General features: G+C 38.7%; 1 protein-coding gene and 1 long non-coding RNA gene across 2 annotated transcripts; both read left to right on the forward strand.

Annotated features, from left to right (window-relative positions):
- Positions 1–148: 148 nt before the first annotated feature.
- LOC146484925 (uncharacterized) lies at positions 149–22,249 on the forward strand. The gene is made up of 3 exons (XM_085104395.1): positions 149–943; positions 5,276–5,281; positions 17,104–22,249. The coding sequence occupies exons 1-3, from the start codon at positions 181–183 to the stop codon at positions 18,393–18,395; spliced, it is 2,061 nt and encodes a 686-aa protein (XP_084960521.1). The 5' UTR covers positions 149–180; the 3' UTR covers positions 18,396–22,249.
- LOC146484926 (uncharacterized) lies at positions 5,706–12,403 on the forward strand. Its single transcript, XR_014863544.1, has 3 exons — positions 5,706–5,942; positions 9,126–11,516; positions 11,559–12,403. It is a non-coding gene; the product is annotated as an uncharacterized LOC146484926 (long non-coding RNA).
- Positions 22,250–24,164: the final 1,915 nt, after the last annotated feature.

Genomic DNA, 24,164 nt, shown 5'->3' on the forward strand with positions numbered 1-24,164 from the left:
ATCAGTGTTAGACAGGGTGACTTCATTCATGGCCATAGGCCAATTTATTTTGTATGAAAATTAAGTGATGTTTGGTCCCAAACAGTTTCCTTATCAGGGTTTGACTATTTCCAAAAGTTTTATTTTTATTATTTCGTTTCAGAGCTTAAGAAGGGTAAACTGTATGTGGAAAGGTTATCCATGGATAAGAGACAAGCAGACAATCAAGGGACACTTAAAAGCGTTCATATTGGAGGGAAAAATGAATGCAAACAGTGTGGCAAGTGTTTTACTCAAGCAGGAAACTTAAGGACACATGAAAGAGTCCATACTGGAAAGAAGCGTTATAAATGCAAACAGTGTGGCAAGTGTTTTACTCAAGCAGGAAACTTAAGGACACATGAAAGAGTCCATACTGGAAAGAAGCGTTATAAATGCAAACAGTGTGGGAAGTGTTTTAGCCAAGCAGGAGACTTAAGGACACATGAAAGAATCCATACTGGAGAGAGGCCTAATGCATGCAAACAGTGTGGCAAGTGTTTTAGTCGGGCAGGAAACTTAAAGAGACATGAAAGAATCCATACTGGAGAGAGGCCTAATGCATGCAAACAGTGTGGCAAGTGTTTTAGTCAGGCAGGAAACTTAAAGAGACATAAAAGAGTCCATACTGGAGAGAAGCCTTATGAATGCAAACAGTGTGGCAAGTGTTTCAGCTATGCAGGAGATTTAAGGACACATCAAAGAGTCCATATTGGAGAGAAGCCTTATGAATGCAAAGAGTATGCCAAGTGTTTTAGCATAGCAGGATCCTTAAGGGCATATGAAAGAGTCCATACTGGAGAGAAACCTTATGAATGCAAACAGTGTGGCAAGTGTTTTAGCATAGCATGGAACCTAAGAATGCATGAAAGAGTCCATACTGGAGAGAAGTCTTATGAATGCAAAGAGTGTGGCAAGTGTTTTAGTCACTCAGGAACCTTAACGAGACATAAAAGAGTCCATACTGGAGAGGAAGCTTCCAGATACAAGCGGTACAACAGGAGTTCTGGACAATTGAGAAGTCTAAGGCGGTGTAAAAATGCGCGCAAGGACGCTGCAAATTGTAGTAGAGATAACGTACTGACACAAACCCCTATTTTACAAAACCTTCAGTCACACCATTTTCAAACACACATCTGTTGGATTTGTCAAGAGGAGCTTAGCAGCGAGGCACTTCTTCTTGAACACTATGAAAATCACATGACAAGTGTTAAGCTTAAATAACTTTTTTGCCAAAATAAGCTTTAGAGACACTCGCTTGATATGGACACTCGTTATTATGATCTCAAGTTCCATACTTTTCTCTGAAATTAGTCAACTCATACGGTCATCTTGTTTATACAAACACTATTTAACAGTCCTTAAGATATCCATAATGACAGGGTTTGACTGTACAGTTTTATCGCCAACAACAACTACAATGTCAATGGCTGAAAGAGGAGTGGAATACAATGACACCCTAGATTTGTGTTATCGCGAGTGATACCTAAAGATTTCCTTTGCCCACATTTTAAGACACGTGAAAACTAAAAAATGGAAAACTCCCGTGCTCAAATGCATGAAAATTACCCTTAATAATGAGGTTTCCACATTCACCGGGTTTTTGGGGGTATGTGTAAAGTTAATAAACGAATAAGAAGTAAGGTAGTTAAGTATTGCGTGGAACTGCCGAACTCTGTTTACAGTGTGAACCATTTCTGTCTTTAAGAGTTTGGGAGGGCGATGGGAAATTATAAAACATGGATCAAGAGTTATCCATCGAGCGATAATTCCTGGAGGAAAAAGAGACAAGCCTTGACACTTGCACGTATATTTTTCCGTTTAGTGACGTGAAATGAGTTTTAAAGTATGTCTCATTTGAGTTTCCTGCATGTACCAAGTTAATATTAGCCTTGTTGTTGGTTAATATTCAAACATACACAACACCTTACCATCGAATTAGTGCTTTATGACGGTTAATTGTTCAGTTTCTAACGGTTTATTTGAAATCGTTCAGAGCAAAGACGCCCAATTTAGCATCCACTCTTGTTACTGAAATTGTTCATATTGTTAAAGGAGTTTTGCTGTTATTGTTATTGACAAAGTAATTATTATTAAAAATGTAATTATCAACATCTCAATAGAACAAAGCGTATTTTTTTCCTGGGTGACAAAAGTACGCGAATGCATGGATTGAATTGTAACGAGTAAAACCCGACTGAAGAGGGAGATCTGCAATGGCGCGAGCCAACAAATTTTGCACAAGGCTCCAAATAAATTATAATGTGAAAGATTTCCACACTCTATATTCCTCACTGCATCATTTTATTTAATTGTTTTGGTGTCCCACCCTCCGGGAAGTTTTTATCTGGTACTAAACTGTATCCTGGTATCTGGCAAGGCTTCATGTTCAGCCAGTAGGTTCTCACAGTCTGGCTGCGCATTGTGAGTTGTCAGTTGCGCACTTATTGATGGCTTCATTGAATGCTTAGGATCCCGAAGAAACTACTCGAACTGTTCGGTAATCGGATTGAGTTCGGGTATCGAATCAAAACATTTGGGAGAGTTTGATTGCGTTCGATTTTCGAACCCAATGGAACTTAATCGAACGTTCTAAACCCTCACTCGAAATAGGCAATACTTTTTAAGTCTTTCGTAGTATGCAAGAACAACAAAGAATTGGATGAATGGAACAATAGATGAGTTGATGTAGTTTCACTGAAACATCATTTCATGATCCACTACTGTTATCATCCTACTGAGTCAATTTGGTACAAAGCCATGTAACAAACGACCGAGCAGAGCTATGCAATGAACTGAAACGAAGCTGATTCAAAAGTATAACGTTTGTTTTGTTGTTCATTATTCCACTAATGCGAAGTCTTTTCTTGGATTGTTAAGTAAGGGTACGAGGTCACGTGTTTAAGGGGTGAAGGGTGGGAGTTAAATCTCGGACTTCTCTAGATGGTACGTACCACAGCCGTGAAGACGTCATCTGTGAATCTTACCATACAGAGGGTTTGAAAGGGCTAGAAGATGGGAGTCGTTCTTCTTGATCCACCATGAAGATGACGGAGAAGGCGACGGCGATTTTACTTTCCATTGCGACACCGGGAGTTTGTACATAGTGTCTTTCAGTAAATTTGAAAGAATTCTCTTGTAAAATGAGTCGCATTAATTCCCTTTATTGGCTTACGGGAATTGGAGGTTCTAACCCATAGTGTATTTCGTATTGACGGCAAACAACGTCCATTCCCTCAAAATGAGGGATGTTTTACGTCAAGTGTAGCTAGTAGAATGATGTGTGTTGTATGCGTGTTTTCAATGAATTTTATGAAATCAGTAGTGTCTTTCAAATATGATCGCTATTTAATTACGATCGGTTGTAAAGGTGAATCGGCAAAGCAAGAAATACGCTTGGGTCACTGCTGCCGGGGACTATTGGTCCACCGACTGGTACTTTCTTGTGTATTTTAGTCAGCGTGTAGAGTTCCAGTAGTGTCCCGAACGGCATAAGTCGAGGAAAACTTGTTTGACTTTTCGAGTTGTCTCTACAACAATAGGTGAGGGAACAAGTTTGTAAAACTTACCCTCTGATAGTTTTTGTAAATCTTGCTCGATTTTGTCAGTGCTTAGTGAGAATGGCCAGGGTCTTCCCTTTGTCTGCTTTTCTGAAGGTTGAGTTCGCTGTTGCTTTTAAACGTGATCATGGCGATGTTTTCGCCGGGTGTAATATTATCAGGTTGGGGTACTTGAAAAGCGTAGAAGCTATTTCTAGCTATTTCTGGATTAAAAAAAAAGAAACAATTCCAATCTGTCGAGTCCGGTTGTTGTTCCACACCCGCAGCTAGGGTCTTCTTACTTCGGTTCTTAATTGATAAAAACTTTAATCACAGAAGACGAATAAAACAACAACAAGAAATAAGGGAACAAAAAAGACGAAAAAGGTTCTTCGTTTCGTGGATCGCAGATCCCCACAGCGCGCCCCATGAACAAATCAAACGTTTTGGCAGTTGCCTGCCTAGCAAGCTCGTCAAACCCACGATTCGTACATCATCAATCCACACAAAATAAAACGCACACCCTAACCGTCACCCCCTATCCCTACCCCACCCCCTTACTTCTTACCCCCGGAATAGACTTGCCGTTTGATCAATGAATCGAGTAGCTTCGTCGGGTCAGGATACAACCAGACGTAACTAATCGATGATCAATGACATCAATGAGTAATCAACTGATTAGTCATTGGTTATTGGAGATGATCAATGGGTAATCGATGAACAAAAATTTTGTGGCCTATCGATTAATCATCAATGTCATTGATTATTCGTTGATACTACTGATTTCTCATCAATTACCTATTGATTACCCATCGATTACTCATTGATTACACACACATTGTTATGCTGCATATCTATTACGATTTTCCGGCATCTTTTAAGGCGGGGGTAAACCTGAAAGCCGTTTTAACCGCCGCTTAGCATCGGTTTAATGGAAATATCTCGTTCACGTTTCAAGCAATCCAAGAACTCTTTGCCCATCCCGTGAATCTATGTTGTGGGGTGTTTTGTGAATTTTTGGGTGATTTTTGGGTATATTTGGGAGGATATACTTTTTCTAAAATTAAGAGAAATAAGAAATATTGAAGATTTAGTGAAGTTTTAAAATTAGAATTTGTAGTTAATAATTGATAGACGCGTACAAGTTAGTCCACTAGCAACCTGGGGTGCTCTTGCGTGGGTATCAACTGTCTGTTGGTGTCAACTCCCTTTGTTTCGGACACCCTGGGGGCCGCGAGTTAGCGTCCTTAATAACAAGATGCCTGCTATACTGGCATTACGCGTGATGCTGGGGCTGATTCATTTGTTCCAACTGTATGCTTCGCCGATTGATAAAACTATCCTAGCTAATGGAATAGTTTGAGTCATGACGATCGCGTTACGTTGTTTTCCCTTGTGTTACGCGACTCAGACTATCAGCGGAAATTTGTGAAATTCCATTGCGATAACGTAAGCTTCTCAATGACCTCTTTTCAGTCTCGCGTCGTGGCCTTAGACTGTCAAACAAAGCACGATTCCTTCGCCATGAACTCGCCAATTTCCACCGTTTTAAATGTCGAGTGCTTCTTAGAAGTTATTCTTTCGATTTACCGCTTCAAAATGGTGAAATTTCCGTTTGAAAACGGCACACTTGAGTCCACAACATGTTAAAACAATATGGCGCGACAATTTAATCCGTCTTTAATAAATATATCAAATGATGCATTGACGTCACACAGGTAGGGGTGAGTGGGTCCCCTCCCTCGCGATATAAGCGACAAGAATGGATTTTGATTGGCCTGCTTTTGTTGAAGACAATCAGAACAATACATCCCGAGTAGGAGAGGGGAGAGTTTAATGAATAAATTAATGTACAGATTTGTAGCTACGAGGAAGAAAAAAAAAATCGACCCGTTTTTAGACACGGTATGCCCCTTCAGGGCATCCCGCGTAAAAAAAAAAAAAAAGAAATCGACCCGTTTTTAGACACGGTATGCCCCTTCAGGGCATCCCGCGTAACAAGAGTCCATATATAATGGGTATTTATTTGAGGCAAACGTCCGTAATTTATTTTTTTTTGGCAGGATTTAGTTTCTGTGCGTAATCGACGAAGTGTCCGCAAGGCGCCGAAAGTTGACTGTATTTCGTTTCGTTGATCCATTCAAAATTCTTTGAGGTAGGTTTTATAATTTATCATTTATGGCTGATATCTGTCCCGTCCATCCATTCCGGGATCTCTTTTGTTTCTGTGGTCCAGTCCAAACACTATTCGGCTGAGTAACCGCGCGAACCTAAAATTGCGCTTCTTCTTCGCTGTTTCAATGTTGTTTTGCTTCGGCATCCTGCCAGCTACGGAAGATAGAGTGTAGTTTGTGATTTACTGGCAAACAAGGAATTTTTTTGAAGGTAAGACAAGCTTTTCAGTGTTATTTACATATGACACAATTTTTTTAGGTGTTACGATCGATCGATAGCAACGAGCTCGAGCCAAGTGCAACTTTTACCGCCCGCCATTTTGAAAGTAAAACAATGCCCACATGCATTCTCCAAGCAATCGTATAATTTTGGCCATAAAACAAAAGGCACTCGCTCCTTGTGAGCTGAAAGTGACAATGCTGAGGAATTTTGCTGAGGTTTGGTCAAACCTATATCTACACAGAAGACCGTTCCTGGAATACTGATCCGACGGTACACCTGGGGTAGTCAATCGATAAAAATTGATATCGGAAAATCATTTGATAAATCGATATCTATCGATAAATTGAATTAAAACGATATCGATTTTATCGGTCAATCGATAAAATTCAATACTCACACGCCGACGGAGTGTTAATGTTATCGATTGTATCGGATTCATCGATCGTTATTGAATCGATAAAAATTATCCTGTTTCCGTTGAGGGAGCGTTTGATTGTGACTCTTTAAATGTAGATTTCAAAGGCGGCAATGGAATGATTTGTTGACAAACACTGTACAAGAGACCAAAGAGACTGCATTATGATTGGCAAGATTTCCGCACAGCCCCATACATTAATTATGCATACAGTCTTTGTTGAAAGGAAACAATGGGAATAAGAATAGTGCGCCGTTGGGATTACTTCGCTTTGTTCCTCTTAGTTTTATATTTTCTTTCTAAGTCTATATGGGCTTTGCCGAAATCTTCGAATTTTAGGGAAAAAATACGGAAAATCTAAACAAAATTTGACAATTTTAGCAATTTTTACGCATTTTAATTTGTCCTCGTTTTAAAAATGTTTAGAATTGAGTGAGATGTTTTCGCATGGCCGTAAAAATAAAGGCAGATTAACCAGTGGTTTTTGATCGCGACTGCCGTAAACTATCAAAAATAAAGTATTTCTTTACCTTTCTTTTTGTTTTACGTTCTATTTTTGCTGTTGTCATTCCTAAAATAAAGCCAGAGGTTCTTGCTAACATAGACGTGCGGGCTTCATGTGTTACGGTATCTGATATTTCGTCTTCCTCCGGCGTATCTCGAAGAGCGCGTAGAGCGCTACAATGCTTTGTCAGTTCTGGTGAACTTCGCAAAGGCTGGCATCTTACAATATATGCCAATATTGCTCGTCTTTAGGGCATTCTTGCACCCAACTGGTGGACATTTCACGGACGGCGTGTTTAGATTGTGTTCCTTGTACTATTCTGTTCAGCATTCGTAATCCGCAAGGATATTGGGCGACTTTAAAAGGTGATTAAAGGCTTGGAACGATGGGCGAAGGTCAGTCAAATTACAGACGTAGTAGCATGGCATGGACGTAGGGGAAGCGATGGACGAAACAGCAAAGGGCGCAAAAATAATAAGACGACGATTCGGAGCACAAGCAACAACTACACAATTTGAAGTCGGCCAAGACTCGTTAATGCTCTATAACTCACTATAACATGGTTGCATGGGGCTATGACTAGGAGAAATACACAAACCGAGACTGGCCAATCAAGGGGCGAAAATGACGCATTTTCCCGTGAAAATTACAAGGCAAGTGCAACGCACAGGAAAAAAATTACCTCTGTATTGTTATGTAGATTTTTAAAGGCTTACAAAAAATAAAATATATTTGTTGAGGGGTAATTTCCAACAAATCCCTCGTAGTCTAGTGGTAAAGCAGATGGACAGGGAATCCAACGCTAACAGTAAGGCCTCAGTTCAAGGCACAGTATGGTAGGTAGACCGAAAAAAAAAAGAAAGAAAGAAAAAGAAAAGCGTTACGGGGCTGGGTTAGAGAAATAAAGAAAATGGGATTGGGAAAATGGAGAGAGAAGAGGAGAAAAAGTCTTGACACGACGAAACCCTCTTTTATTGACGCAGTAAGTATTATTTGCAATGTATATATGCAAAACACATGGGAATAGGTTATTGTCTTTTAAAACAATGAAGCGCATACATAATTAATACATCAGCATGCATAATTAATGTATGGGGCTGTGCGGAAATTTTTCCATGATTTTCTTCCTGATTTTATTGTTCGATTAACTGAGTTCGATTACAAACGTAAATTATTTTTCTTTTTCCGGGTTCTCGGCTTCAAAGTTGTCGTCTAAATTTTTCTCTTCCTTCGTTCCGTTCGTTTTGAAACCACGTTTTAACCTAAGGAATATGGGGAACAAGGACAATTTAGATTACGAGCCCGAGGGCATCTAGATGATTTGTTCATATCTTTACTCAAAAAATCACGAAAATCTTTCCCTCTAAAGACTGGGAGAAAGAGCAACGAACGTGCGATTGTGTTACATCAGCAAATAAATAAAACAGTAGAATAATCAACCAGGGATATATATCGGATTTCAAATACAACACACGCTGAGTAATACTAAACGTTTGTAGAAAAGATGAAGCAATTTATATCGTTTAACGAACAGGGAAGTTGTTACAAGTGTCTCTGCGAGTTCTTTAATATCTTTTGGTGTTGGCGTTTCGAAAATTGGAACAATAATTCAGTTTCGATAAATCGATAGTCCTGATTCAAAAATCGATAATTATCAATTACTCACAACGAAACCTTTTATCGAATTTAATCGAATTTCGAAAAAATTAATCGATTTTTATCGATTGTTATCGAATGCTATCGATTATCGATATTATCGATTGACTACCCCGGGCGGTACAGTACAGAGGACATTGAAGATTAGACGAAGTATCCTAAAAGTTAGTTTCTTGATTGAAGAACAAACTGGCCTTAAGCGATTATTTAAAAAAAAAATCGAAAGAACTTGTAAAAACTCATCAAATTGCAATCCATCGTAGCCAACTGCAACACAATTAGGCAATTACAGGTGATAATATTTTTTATGCTCCAGCAGAGTATTGCTAATGAAACTGGATGAAGATTTTCATGTCGCCCTTAAGAAGTATGTTGTTTTGCAATGTGATGCTAAAAAGAAGTTGCATTAATTGCTCCGTTAAAACCTGTGATATAAAAAAAATTATATGATGCGGTACTCATACTTGTGAGATAAGCACAAACCTAAGTTCAAGTATAACATTAGAAAAATTATGTGTGAACCAGCATAACACTGCATTAATTGTTTTTTATTTTCTTGTGCTTGTCTCTTAATGATATTCAAAACTATCATCAGCCATTATCAACTATCAAGCCAGCAGTCAAACGACTCGGAGAAAATCGTGATAACTGACGATAGTTTACCGTGAGCCTCTAGTGTCAGGCACCTGCAGAGTGGCAAAAGAAAGCAGCTGCCTGCTTCATTTTTCTTCAGTTGTTAGAAGTACTAACTGAAAATTAATCTTGAGAGCCCTGGTGGAGAAAAGATGATCAAATGGGAAAAACTATCGTCAACTATCATGAAGAATTTGAACACGCTCAAAGTAAATGATAGTTGGTGGTCAAACTAGCATATATGCTCTAACTATCATTGAATATCTTGCGCCGTTTTATTAGGGCTTTAAACATTGAGCACCCCCTTTTGTTGGCATTGTAAAATTATAGAGCATGGAACAGAGTGTTTAGTCAACACATATTTTTTGTCTCAAACGCTCTTTGTCTGAAAACTTGTTCTAAATTTTCAAAATCATTACTCCAACAGCCATTCAAACAAAATGTATTCTGATGTCATAACATTACCATCTTGTTTTGTATATAATTTGGTCACTTCATATGTGATTGTTTGTTAATGTGCTATTGGATGATCCTGGCTAAGATACTGAAATTATCTGCATGGGCTTTACACCATTGTATTGTTACATTGCACAGGCTATCCATGCCCACTAAAACATTTTGAAAGGACAAATATATTTGTTAAGATTTCCAGTCAATAATGATTACAGTGCTTAAGGGGGTGTTTACATGATACCTGTGCGACTTTCATTCCAGTAAGAGTTCACTCTGGTTCCCTCCTGTGGCTCTGTATTTGTTTATATGATACCAGCACAAAATCTCATACCGGAGCAAGTCAAACCGGTGCAATTTCACGCCAGTTACTGTAGCGGAGTAAGATTTTTATTCCGATATGAAAAGTCATTGTGATGTCATGTAAAGGCGTTATGACTGTTTGTCCCAGTGTGAAATCATTCTCCCTGGAGTCTTGAAGAGATAGTGCATGCATAGTCTTTGACATCCAACCCAACATGTGAATGCGGAATGAAATCTCATCCCTTTATGTAAACACGATATGAAATATCAATGTCACATTGGAATGAAACTAGTACTGGTGGGAATTTTCACATGTTAAAACACTCCAATTCTGTAGGTTCATGGTGCTTTACAAAAATTGATTAGCTTATGTAACCCTAACTAGACCAGGATTGTCTTTTGTCTTTTAGGACTGGAGGGGTGGGGGTGCACATCCCCACCCCCTTTATGTAATAATTTTTATTTCCCTTGTATGACACAATACTAAACACCATTTACAAAGCTTACAGTACTTACAATACCTACACTAGTTCCTATCTGTTACAATACTAACAATATTTGAGTGCTTACAGTACTCACAATACCTCTTCCCATCTTATAACTCTGTGACAATGATACTCGGAGTATGAATAGTACACCCAAATATGTTTCCTTTTACCTCTTATTCCCCCTCCCACCTGACAACTCTTAAATTCACGGGGAAACCAAAACTAAAACATTTTACTAAATGCAACTATCAAATCTTCTGCCTGGTCCTTTTAGAAATGTGATTAAACCCCGGTTGGCCAGAAAAAGATCATTTTATTTTTTAGGGACATTTGTCTTCTAAAGAAAGAATGACTGAGGTCTAGAGTACTCAAGGCCAACGGCACTGATTTCCCATTGTGGACTGACCTAGATCAGTTAACAGCATTTTTATTTATTTATTTTGAATTAAGAATTTGTCAAGCTTGTGTTAGCTTTAGATACTGTTTTACAAAATCACCTAATTGTTGTGTGTATTTGGAAAGATGTTTTAGTTGGTACATGTGATATGTGAAGAATACTTCATTTTTCTACCATCGCCTCAAATTTTCCCAAATAATCTGTTTAGTACTCTTTAATTCAGGCCTGATACTTAGTCTTGAGAGTAACTTTAGGCAACTTGTTACATGTTAAATGCCAGTTCTGTCTTGTAGGTTTTCCATTTTCAAAGCCCTAGAGTAATGAATGGCAAACAAAGTGAAAATTATTTCAGAGTAATAAGCAAATTGGCAGAAAAAACAATAAAACAAATGGTAGGCTGTTGGCAGATTTCATAGAATTTACAAGCTTGAAAGAATTAATGAGAATGATGTATTATTCAGAAACTGACACAAACATACTCGGAAAAAATCATTCTCGTTTATTCACCTAGCTTAAAATATACCATCCCATTTATCCCATTGGGCATATGCCACACATGACATTCCAATCCTAGCAGTAGACCCGCAGTATGCAGCATGTTTGTCCCATGAACCTAGTTTAATGTCCTTAGCTCCCACGAGTCTCCTGTAGCTCAGTGGTAGAGCATCCAAACTAGTTATCGAAGGTCTTAAAAGTTCCACTCCTGATATTAGCAGTCAATCAATCAATCAATCAATAAACTTTATTTACCCTCGAGTCAGATTTTTTTTCCCAGTATGCCTGTGTCTTTTACTAAGTGAATAATACATTATTGTCATTTATTCACCAGGCTTAAAATATTCCATCATATTTATCCAATTGAAAGAAGTAGCTGAAAATATAGCTAAAAAGAAACAAGCCATTCCCCTTTTTGAGTTTTCCTGTCATGAAAGCACCGCCTCTAGCTTGCAGAACCTGAAAGTATTTCTAAAATAATGGAGGAGATTGTGTTTACAAGTGAGGGAGATTACTGTCTTACTAATATTATTATTACATGTCTGAGCATCCCCCTCCCTCCGCGAAAAGAACAAAAAGGGATAAAAAAGTGTTATATGTCTGTTAAAAAAGTGCCAATAGATAATCCAGCTGTCCTGAAGAGTCACATTAACGGTTGTCACTCTCTTGTTATTTAGTGGTTCAAAACCTTCAGTTCACATTTGTTTTTTCAAAAAGAAAAAACATCTTCCCTTCAAACTACTTTCTAGTACCTCAGCAATTCTTACCAGCCCCTTAATACAATGTGGATCAGTGTTTATGATGGTGACTTTATTCATGGCTATAGGCCAATTTTTATTACTTGGGAGGAGCCCAAGTTCGTAAGTCTCAAATGGCAAAGAGGGGTCTACTGCGCGTGCGCCACATGTTGGTTGAGTCTGCATGTATTCACCATAAGCCGCCATTACGGAACAAAAGACAAGGACGTAAAATCAACACAACGAATAACGTATTCTTAAAAGAAAACAGCTAGTATGTGTGTTGCCTGCTAACTCCTTCCATAGAACGAAGCTAAGGGGCAACTTTCCCCTCAGGACAGAAATTTTCCAGTTTGCCCAGGGTAGTAAATCGAACTCAATCGAACTCAATCCGTGGATTGAGTTCAATTGAGTTCGGCAATCGAATGATATCGAACACCAGACTTTCCGTGAGTTCGATTTCCGAACAAATCAAATTCAATCGAACAAACCGAACTCAATCGAACTCAATCCATCTGATTGTGTTCGATTGAGTTCGGTAACACAATTTAATTGATTGAGTTCGATTGGCTCTGGTAAACCTATAAAAAGCAAGCCCGTCAAAGCGAGTTTCTTGTGCTTTGTTACAATTTATTCAATAACAGAAACCCCATTTATAAACTGTCCACGGCGGCTAAGAGAACAGAACAGAACAAAGCCATTATTATTCCCGCGGGCATATTCCAAAATTGTCGTACCCTTTCCTTTCTAGCTAACTTACAATAATTATTGCGGAATGACAAATCAAAGGGTTACTTTTATGCAAAAATACAAGCAAATTACTAAAAAACTTCGCCATCCTTGACGTCAAAGCGGCATTCCTGGTAGCCTTTTTACTGCGCATTTGAAGCTTACAATCCACAGCACATCTGAAGCCATTTCTGCGTAATTTCTTCGTTTACGAAAAAACACGTTCGCTACACTCCGGACTGAAGTAACTCGAGCTTCCAAGATCCGGTTAGGGATTTTCAAAGCCTGTTTTACACAAATCACGAGTTTGAAAATCGAACGTTCGATTGGGTTCAATTGATTTTTTTTTCTTTTCGGTGAGTTCGATTTCGTTCGATTGCCGAACTCAATCGAACTCAATCCACGGATTGAGTTCGATTGAGTTCGATAGAGATTTAATTCGATTGGGTTCGATTTACTATGCCAGGATAAGTGGCACGTTTGTTCCCTTTAAAACTCGCCAACCCTCAGCCTGATCATGCATAAGCCCTGACTCAAATTTCTGCAAGGCTGATGGTACCAGAGAAAAGCACAATCACGCGTACCCTATAGGGTTTTTCACAAAGAGGTTGGTTATGCAGAGTTGGCCCTCCACCAGATATCTCGAAATGTAAACACTGCTCTTCGCGAGCACCTTTTACAACCGATCATAAACGAAACCAACCTTTTATCTTGTTCCTACTTCATGTGGTGGCACGTGTTTGTTTATACTCCACTAGGCTTCATTTTATCCTTATTTATTGACTGAACATGTAAAGTTTATGCATCAGTCAATTCCAACAGTGCCCATCCCCCCCCCACCCCCCCCCCGGCCGATCCCCGGGAATAAGGATTTTTTGAAAATAAACTGGCAAATGCCCCACCGCCGGGAAAAAATAGTTGTTCAAATGCCCCGGGGTGGTGGCTCAAACATGTCAAAAATGTTTTATTTTCTTCGTTTCTCGTCGAGAATTCAGACCAAATTAAGTCCTAGTTTCCCGTAGTTAGTGCAAAAATAGGCCATTCTACAGCTCTAACGTCCCATTTCATGTCCTTTCTAGACGCATTTAATAAGAAACTTACTGTATTTGCCGATGAATTTGTCATTAAGAGACGACAATGCTTTAGGGTGAAAAAGGTGAGATGGTCAAATGCCCCGGGGTAATTGGGTAGAAGGCTAATGCCCGACCCCCGGGATGGACAGTATGGGAAAATGTTCCACTATTGCCTGGGGGGGATGGGCACAGCTGGAATTGACTGATGCATTAGTTTAGCTTCGACAACGTATGACTCCAAAAGAATAGCAATGGTCTACTGAATAGGCCATTTTACAGTTGTGTGCTTAGTGACCTGGTCTTGAATTGGAAGCGTGGCTGGGGTTGACCTTGTTTTGATCCAGACCTCAATGCTTTTCATATGTAAATGCACATAGTTAGCATAAGAACAGTATTATCTACATATGAAAAGCAGTGAGGTTTGTATCAAAACAAGGTCAACCCCAGCCTCGCTTTCAATTCAAGACCAGGTCACTTAGCACACAACTGTAAAATGGGCTATTCTGCATCCCGTAATGAAAATACTTGGGACTTGGCCCAGTCTTTCTCATTCTGTTTAAAAAAGTGTGATGAAGAACGAAATCTGCTCGTCAGTACTCACCAGAAATCAGACTCTACGATTGCAAAGAAAACTAAATATTGATTGCGTATAAAACTCAATGGTGGTAAAAACATAAAATCTCAATTACATAGAAAGTAGAAGGTGAATTACATATTGAACGCCATATTTAATCTGTACTTTATACTCGGTCCGCTGTCCATCCTTTATTATTTTGACAGGTAAAATATGCCTAAGAAAACTTGTTAGTGGTGATCCATGGACCGGGTCCACAAGGCGGGGTGGTCCATGGACCGGGTCCACGAGGTGGTCTATGGACCTGGGTCCATGTTTTGTATACGTCTCAAAGGAAAGACCAGTTGGTAATTCCCAAAAGTGGTCGCAGTCGCTTGTGGAGCGGTCGCTCACGAAAGCTTTTGATTACCAATGCAGAGTTTAAGTGACAATTCAAACGGGGTTTTACATTGCTGGTCGTAACTAGAGCTGGTCGCTTATGAGAGTGGTCGCAAGGAGAGTTTCGACTGTATAGGGTTACAAAACTAAAGCTAACAGTTCGAAACAAAGACTATTAAACAGAATAGTTTTAAAAAATTAAAACTAATGTTGTCTGAAATACAACAACACTTTATTAAAACAGACAGTTACAAGCAGGTTATACATTCCTACAACACCAGGCCAGCAACCACCGACAAAGTTTTATATCATGTCTTCACGTCTTGATCAACTAAAGAATTCATTTTCTCGGTTTGGCGCACGGCTATGAAATTCTTTACCGGATAATATTAGAAAGTCTGACAGCAGAATATTATTCAAAAAACAAATACATGAAACACTAATCAACATTTTAAAAAAAGAAAATGCTTCCCTTACACCTTCTTCAATTCTTGAAATAATGAAAAGCTTGTAAATTTGTAACAATACTTTAATTTCTATCAGTTTGCGAATTCTTTTGCGATTTCTTTGTATATTCACTTGTTCGTTTACTACTTATTCAACTTTTATTTTAGTTGTGGTTGTCAATTTGTAGACACCAAATTTATTTGTATTTAGTTTAGTATAGACATACCTACCCGCCTCGACTAGCTTTAGCTATGTGCGGGTAGGTATATAACCTGCTTGTAACTGTCTGTTTTAAGTGTTGGCCAGGCCAAGGTGCCGACAGCTGTGAAGAAATCATGCTTCCTGTTCCTGCGGGGAAATCAAATTCTTTAATTCCAATACGCATGCAAACTTGCAATTGTATACTTGTATACGTGGTTTTTTTATATGCAAAATAAACAACAAGTTACACATACCAATAAAAGAAACAAAACCAAAAAGCCAATCCTGAGCGTAGTTACAACAAGAGATGACACTGAAACGAGGACCAAAATTCTGTAAAATGATTCCCAGGATCAAAAACAAGCTCTGACTTTTACAAGTCGAAATAACATTTCTTGAAATGAAATCTCATTTTAGTATTTTTTCTTTTTCTTTTTTTATATATGTCAGAACTTGTTTTGTGTGTCGGCACAAAAAAATGCTAAGGCGGTAACGGTGCGAGGTTGTTGAGACATCAACGCTTTAAATTTCCCGCTTTGAATTCAATCAAAATATTGATCTCAGAGCAAAGTAAATGCATTCAAATTATGTAATTAGCTTATGTCAAGACTGCGTACCTTTCTCGCTGCCTTGTTAGTGACTACCCAATCACATGTATATGACTATATGAGAAGGTATGGAATGCAAACGGTTCGGACAAGTGAAGTGTGCAAATGTGCTAATTACTGTTCTTTGGTTGAGCAAAATATTTTGTTTTGTAGATTGCATTCTGAATTTTTATTAGTATAAAAGAACATGGCTAGCCGTTAGCCGTTACTTCTTCTAACTTTGAGCTTTACGCTGGCACTGACTTAGGTCGTCTAGAATTGTCGCCCCAAATGACAAACTAATCGCTGGATGTTCGCTTGACAGTCATTTCAACAGACGCGTCAAGTTGCACCCAGAGGGTACAACTATCGCTTTTTTCTGAAAAGTGTTCGTGGGAAGAAGGAAAGAAGGTGGGATTTGTTTAATCTCGCAATGATTTAGTTTGCTTTTTGCTTGTTATTCGTCATTTGATTGTGATTCAATCATATATTTCTGTCTCAGTGCCGCTGTTGCGACTACCTGTATACAGCATAACTGAATACTTCTTGCAAGCACTCGAAATTCAGTTTAAGGAATGGCTCAATCCCTTCTCCAAATCTTGCTGAAACTCAGTAGTTGATTTCAAACTCAAACTACTTTTGTCATGCTTTGTTTGCCAATTACTGACGGAAAGTCAAGATACTGCAATCTTTGTAAAAAAAATTATCATTATCCATTATCATTATCATGCTTTTCAAGTTTTGATAAAGATGGCTGACAGTCATCGAAACTGTCAGCATAAATAAGACTTTAATAAGACTGGCTATGTTGTAAGAACATTAAATCGACTGTTCAGTTATCTAGCCTGATGAATTTCTTCAAGAATTACCAGTGATGTTCTGTTAAGAAACGTTATTATGTTTCGTGGTTTAAACAGGAAAGAATGCAATGTCAAGATTATTGAAGCACAAATCAGGACACTTGAAGAGAAGTTGTGGCAAATACTCTGACTGCATGGGAGATCGCATTCTGATCATATGAGAACTCACATAGAAAGGAAGAGCTCTATATGCAAACATTGTGGCAACTGTTTTAGCGAAGCAGGAAATCTAAGGAAACATGAAAGAGTCCATACTGGAGAGAAACCTTATGAATGCAAAGAGTGTGGCAAATGTTTTAGTCTAGCACAATCTCTGAGGAAACATGAAAGAGTCCATACTGGAGAGAAGCCTTATGAATGCAAAACTTGTGGCAAGCGTTTCAGTCAATTAGGAGATCTAAGAATACATGAAGGAGTCCATACTGGAGAGAAGCCTTATGAATGCAAAACTTGTGGCAAGCGTTTTAGTAAATTAGGACATCTAAGAAGACATGAAAGAGTCCATACTGGAGAGAAACCTTATGAATGCAAAGAGTGTGGCAAGTGTTTTAGTGAAGCAGAGACTCTAAGGAGACATGAAAGAGTCCATACTGGAGAAAAACCTTATGAATGCAAACAGTGTGGCAAGTGTTTTAGTCTAGCACAATCTCTGAGGAAACATGAAAGAGTCCATACTGGAGAGAAGCCTTATGAATGCAAAACTTGTGGCAAGCGTTTCAGTCAATTAGGACATCTAAGAGGACATGAAAGAGTCCATACTGGAGAGAAACCTTATGAATGTGAAGAGTGTGGCAAGTGTTTTAATCGCGCAGGAAATCTAAGGAGACACGAGAGAATCCATACTGGAGAAAAACCTTATGAATGCAAACAGTGTGGCAAGTGTTTTAATCGCGCAGGAAATCTAAGAATACATGAAAGAGTCCATACTGGAGAGAAACCTTATGAATGCAAAGAGTGTGGCAAGTGTTTTAATCGCGCAGGAACTCTAAGGAGACATGAAAGAGTCCATACTGGAGAGAAACCTTATAAATGCAAAAATTGTGGCAAGCGTTTCAGTCAAGGAGGAGAACTAAAGGTTCATCAAAGAGTCCATACTGGTGAGAAGCCTTATAACTGCAAACAGTGTGGCAAGTGTTTTAGTGTAGCAGGGAGGCTACGAATACATGAAAGAATCCATACTGGAGAGAGGCCTTATGAATGCAAACAGTGTGGCAAGTGTTTTTGTCAAGCAGGAACTCAAAGGAAACATGAAAGAGTCCATACTGGAGAGAAGCCTTATGAATGCAAGAAGTGTGGCAAGTGTTTCAAGCAACCAGTAAGTTTACGAAAACACAACAGAGCCCACAAGGGTGCTATAAATTGTGTTAAGGATACCCTGTCAACTCAAACCTCCTCTTTACGATGCACTCAGTCAGAAGATGTTGAAAAACACATCTGTTGGATTTGTCAGGAGGAGCTTTGTAGTGAGTCTCTACTTGTTGAACATTATGAAAATCACATGACCATTGTATAAATTTGAATCGTAGTTACTAAAACAAGGAATGACCTAAAATGATCTAAAATGATCTAAAATGACCTAAAATGACCTAAAATGATCTAAAATGACCTAAAATGACCTAATATGAATCTAAAATGATCTAATTTTTTTTAATTTTATAACAAAGACTAGTGGGCAGCACAACAGAAGACTTCTTGTAGTTTATTTCCGACGCGTTTCGTCTTTACCGGAGACTTCTTCAGGGAAATCCAATTACTGCATCACAACCGCGGCTTTGATTGATGCAAAGTGTCTAGTTTTTCCCCAGCAACGAGGTTTTGATTGGTGCGAAGTTCCAAGTTTCGCTCAGCAACGTGGTTTTGATTGGTACGAAGTGCTTAGTTTTTCCCCAGCAACGCGGTTTTGATTGGTACGAAGCGAAGTTCTATTTTTCGCCCAGCAACGCGATTTTGATTGATGCAGTTATTTTATATGGAACTGGCACAGAGTTATCTTTTATTCATGCGCTACCCTTGACTTGTTAACTGCGTGCTTATTTAAGGAAATAGGCCTTATCACGGTTTTCGGCGCCATTTTGACGAGTAGGCAAACAGGCTTGAAAAAACAGTGTTTGTATGGAAATCCGATGTCAAATAATTTTGATAAAACATCGCTTCTAAAAAGTTCATGAATTGGAAACTTTCGGCACTAGAAAGAGGATTAAGAAAAAAAAAAGAGGGACGTAGGTGTGCCAGAAAGCGTCCAGTCGTGTTTTGAATTTTTCATACATTTGTCTGCATAGCGAACCAGCCGTGAACTGCTACTAAAAATAGTTCGCGGGAAAAAATACCGAAAACGTGATAAGGCCAATTGATGCACAGATATGCCTTTACATTGTTTACAAAAGCGTTTTACCAGTGTTTACACAAGTATTTAGCCTTGTCGTGTGGCTTTTAATGTGCGACCGGAAAACGAACCCGAAAAAAATTGCCAGTGCCGATATTTTTGGGTCTTTCAGACCGACCAAAAAAAAATATATTTATTCGCTCTAGTGCGGTTTGTTTACGCAACTTTGTCATCGAATTGGCTTACTTGCAACCATCGGCACTTTTCGAGTCTTCTTCTGTCTTTCCGGCAGTTCACAGCAGCTTCCTGGTATCAGCCTTTACTTTGGTAAGCACTCAGTTCTGTAATTCTGTAATTTTATCTTGGTTTCACTTTATTTAGATAATTTAAGAATATTTCAGATTTATTTTAGATAGTTTTAGGTCATTTTAGATCATTTTAGGTCATTCCTTGTTTTAGTGACTACGAAATTTGAATTTGTTATGATACCTGTTACATGTATTTATGACTATGATAGCATTCCACGAAAACAATAATGGCTGATGAAATGTTTTCCATATTCTAAAACTCAAGGGTACAAGCTTTAAAAAGCATGAAACTTTCAGTTGCAGAGACACAGTTGAACCCAGTTGTGTGAACACTTGATTTGTTATTGGTGCGGTTACCAATAACATGTAACCTTCTGCCTTCAACAGAGCTGAATAAAGTTGACTTTTAGTGTTTGTCATTGAACAAAAAACAACAATTGCCATGAATTCTGACAAGATTCCAAGATTGACTATTATTCTTAGTCTTTGACAGGTGATGAAAATTGTCCCACACGTTTGTGAGTTAACCACCAAATTATCCTGTGCAGTGAAAATTAAACAATACAGTGTCTTACAAAATAACTGATACTTATTCCTTAAGTTTAAATTGGCTCCTATATCAACTTTTTTGGATAAAAAAACGGCTTTCTTCAATGAATTTTGCCTTTTTGCTGCAGGTAAAGTTGTCAATTTCTTGGCTCTGTTGCCTGCTGTTTAGGTCTTATCACAGTTGATAATAATGTCATGAGTTTTCCTTGATTGATATCCTGCGCAATGCAACTTTAACCAGCTCTTTTGAAGGTGGTACGTTGCATGTTTGTACAGCTCATATATTTTTTAAATGCTTATGCAATCGTTTCATGTTGTCTCATAAGTTTCCATAATGGCAGGTTTGACTGTAGAGTTTAATTATTAAATAAACACCACGAGCCAGCTTGTATATCAAAGTATAAGTGTAAGGATGAAAGAATGTCTGAAAAATGAATAGTTGGTTAAGAACCGAACCTTCCGGGACAACTACAATAAATTAGGACAATGTTTAAGGCCTGGGCATTATTTTTCGATATACATACAGTGCAGGCCAGAATTAAGCGAACCAAAACATACGCGTAAAACGCGTCTGCTGCGGACGCGTATACGCGTCTAAAAATCTGCAGATGCGCGTCTAGTCAGACGCATTAGTATGTATGAGCTAGCTCATTGTTTTCGTATTATTGATCTTCATTGTTCTTTTGAATTGCCTGGGAAAAGCCTTTCAGAAGGGTTTGACAAAGTATGACTACACTTGTAGACTCTCTTGTAGAACCGGCTCAGCGTAAGAACAACTTCACGTTGTTAAGCGCATGGCAGAACTTAAAAAAAAAAAACTTGCCGCGAGGCTTACTGTATTTTGCGAAACGAAACGAAATGATGAATAAAGTCTGTAGAATTGAAGATATCAAGACTACAACAGTCAGACTTCTGTGTGTGACAAGCTAAAAGAATAATAAAACGCCGGGAATGCAGTGTTTCGAAATTTAAAGATCTGTACTTTGCGAAACGAGCTCTGCGTACGTAGACCGTGAAAGGATTTAACTTGTTTGTTTATATTTCAAAAGGCTATTCTTATTTATTCCTTGCCGCAATGATGATTCGGGTAGTTCGAGAATAATACAGTATTTGTGGGTAAATCGGAATAAAATCAGTCAATCCACCAAATAATTTTCATCAGACTTCGCTCCTCTCCCGCGCTTCGGTTCAGATTTGCTGACTTACCGTGAACTTTCCCTCATTCTACCTCAAGCATTTACTATCTCCAGCCGCAAAATGTAATCGTTCAGTTGACTTTAAAGATCCAAGGCAATTCCGTTGGTTAAAAGCTTAGGGTAAAATAAAAAACTTCAATTTTGCAAAATTTCATTCGGGTCTAGTCTGAGCGATAAGATCGAGACACTGAGAGTCTACTGAGTACCGCAACGCTTGATGCATTCCTATATTTACGTTCACTTGGATAAAGCCATAATAGTAACTTTTGCAAGATTGAAAGCTTCTTCTAATGTTGTAAAACATTGACAGAAGCCGTCGTTTCGACGTAGAAAGTAATGGCCACGCTGATAACATCGGGAAGATTTCAGTCACGTGCTAGGCAACCAAATTCCTGCACATGTATCAAGTTTCATTCGACAAGAACGCGATGCACGGAGGTTCTTGTAAGGAAAACTGTATGCTTTTTTATTCAATCAACACGGGAGCCACAGTGCCTTTCCAATTATAGTCAACTTGTGCCATTTTCACCCCTTCGAAGAAACCTCGAAACGCTCTCTTTCGAGTCACAATGTGCGTGTAATTTTTAAAATAACTGAAGGCATAACTCGAAACACTCACCTATCATGCACGAGTTCGTCGCGCACAGAGCGCTTTGATTTCGAACAAGTAGTATTCGACTAATTAGCTTAGATTTATATTTTTTATAACATACGGTGAATATTCAATATCGGCTGGGAGTTGTTTTTAAAGCCGCCAGTATTTACGAAGCGGATAAGATTCGAAATATGATAGCTGTCGCTCGCTGATAAATTTTCATAAAATGCTAATTTTGTGTTTGTCGTTAACCTGTTGAAGTCTTTTATTTTGTTTGACAATACCACACAAAGAGAACTTACGGCGATGAATAACAATGGCAAAAACGCGCACATTTAGACGCGTCTAAAAATACGCGCATGCGCGTTTTTGCTGCGTATAAAACGCGTCTGCGTAGTTCGCAATCTCGTCCCCAGAGCCCGCGCGCGTTTTAGGCCAGCGGTGGCCACACGTCCACGAGCTCTGGGCTAATCAGAAACCGGAAGCAAGGATCCTGCTTCCGGTTTAAAGGGGGATACTGCTGACCGAGAGGAAGACATCCTCTGGTAAAGAGCATCAAAGGCCAAGAAAACGAGTGAAAAAGGCGACAACCTCCATCCATCCCGTTTGCCAGTGATTGTCATTCATGTGAGACTTCCTTGAAAACAAAACAATCAAAACAAAGGCTGCGTAAAATCTGGGTTTGCCTCTCTCAACCGCGACAAATTAATTTTGCACATTTTCAGGTCGTTTAAGAAAACCAAACATTTTCCATAGGCAGGGATAAAAAACATATATAGGCTATGGCGATTAGAAACCATTTGTTGTACTATACTCATTTGGAATTAAATTAAGCTTGTTTTCGCTTGTAAAATGTAGTTTTTAAAACTTTGAAATGGGGGTGAATATACGCAGCCCACGCAGTATCAGATAGCCAAGTTTTCTCATGACACAACGGTAAAGTTAATAGTGAAAAGAAAATAGAGCCTGGTCGGAGGTTATATAAGTTTCAACCTAATTAACTAAAACATGGTAAAGATTTTCAAACAACATTCGATAAACTTCAGCAAGATATCGTTCCCAACCTGATTGCCGTCGACGACAAATACCAACAAATGTTTACAAACGTAAGCTTAATATTTTCCGCCGTGAAATTTACAAACGATAGGTTTCACAAGATCAACTTTTGCTTACCCAGATACCATGATCCCAGAATAAAGACAATAAAATGGCAGAAGTACATTTAATAACAAGACACAACTCTGTAAACGTTCAACCGAAATAACCAGCAACTTGAAAATCTAAGCTTATTAGAAAGATCGGCAATTTTTTTCAATTCACACACGCAGTGTAAGCTTAAGAAACTCACCCTGAAAAAAAATATTTTACCTGCACTCGATGTGGTTTATCAGTCCTATAAGCTGCAAACTTACAAAGCTCACAAATGAACTGTTGTGTAAAGAGTGACAACGATCGCTATAATTCCAAGCGTTAATATTTTTGTCTTTCTGTCCATCAGCTTTCTGAACCACGTTTTGGGCCTCGCATTCTTGAATACTCCGCTTTTACGCAGTGGTAACAAAGGCCGTTGGTTTTCCTTGTTCAAGTTCAATTCTGTTTCTGCTGGGCTGCTGAAAGAACATCTGTTCCTGTTCAACAAAGTAATGTTCAATAAATTCCGCTCCAGTCAGATCAACTCGCAGACTCCGCGGTGCGAATGGATTGCAAGTTTGCTTCTTTCAGTTCCTTCAACAGCACGAGAAAGGCTGTTAAACTCTTATCCGCTTTAGACAATGTTAAGAATGATTTTAAACGGCCAGCATTGACTATGAACCACATTTCAGAGTCGATAATTAGAGGATTTTTTCCCGAAAATTGTCAGGTCCTTCGCTAACCTCGACCGTCGCAAGTGTCATACTGTCATTCAGCTTTGTCAAACGCTGCAACATATCGCAAAGGTTTTCGCGCCTATTCCGTTTAGTCATGTGATTTGACTTGTGATCTTTTTCGTGCCTACTTACTGCAAGAAAAAAAAAGCGTATGAAAATTTAGTTGCATTTCGATTCTATGGCGGTTTTTGCTTCGATGTCTTTGACAGTCTATTTCATTTCTTGTTTTGAAACCTCCTATTCAAAGGCACTTGCGGTAAAATGTAATATCCAATCAGATTTCGATTTGCTGGATTTTGACATTGATTAGCCCAGAGGTCTTGCTTCCTTGGTGCTGACCAAAAGGAACGCAGCCTCTGGGAACGAGATTGCGTAGTTCGCTTAATTCTGGCCTGCACTGTATGCCAGCAAGCCAGAAATTTAAAGGTGTTTATATATTTTAG

Source organism: Pavona decussata, unplaced genomic scaffold (genome assembly GCF_977016875.1).
Source record: "Pavona decussata unplaced genomic scaffold, jaPavDecu1.1 SCAFFOLD_29, whole genome shotgun sequence".
Classification (NCBI taxonomy): domain Eukaryota; kingdom Metazoa; phylum Cnidaria; class Anthozoa; order Scleractinia; family Agariciidae; genus Pavona; species Pavona decussata.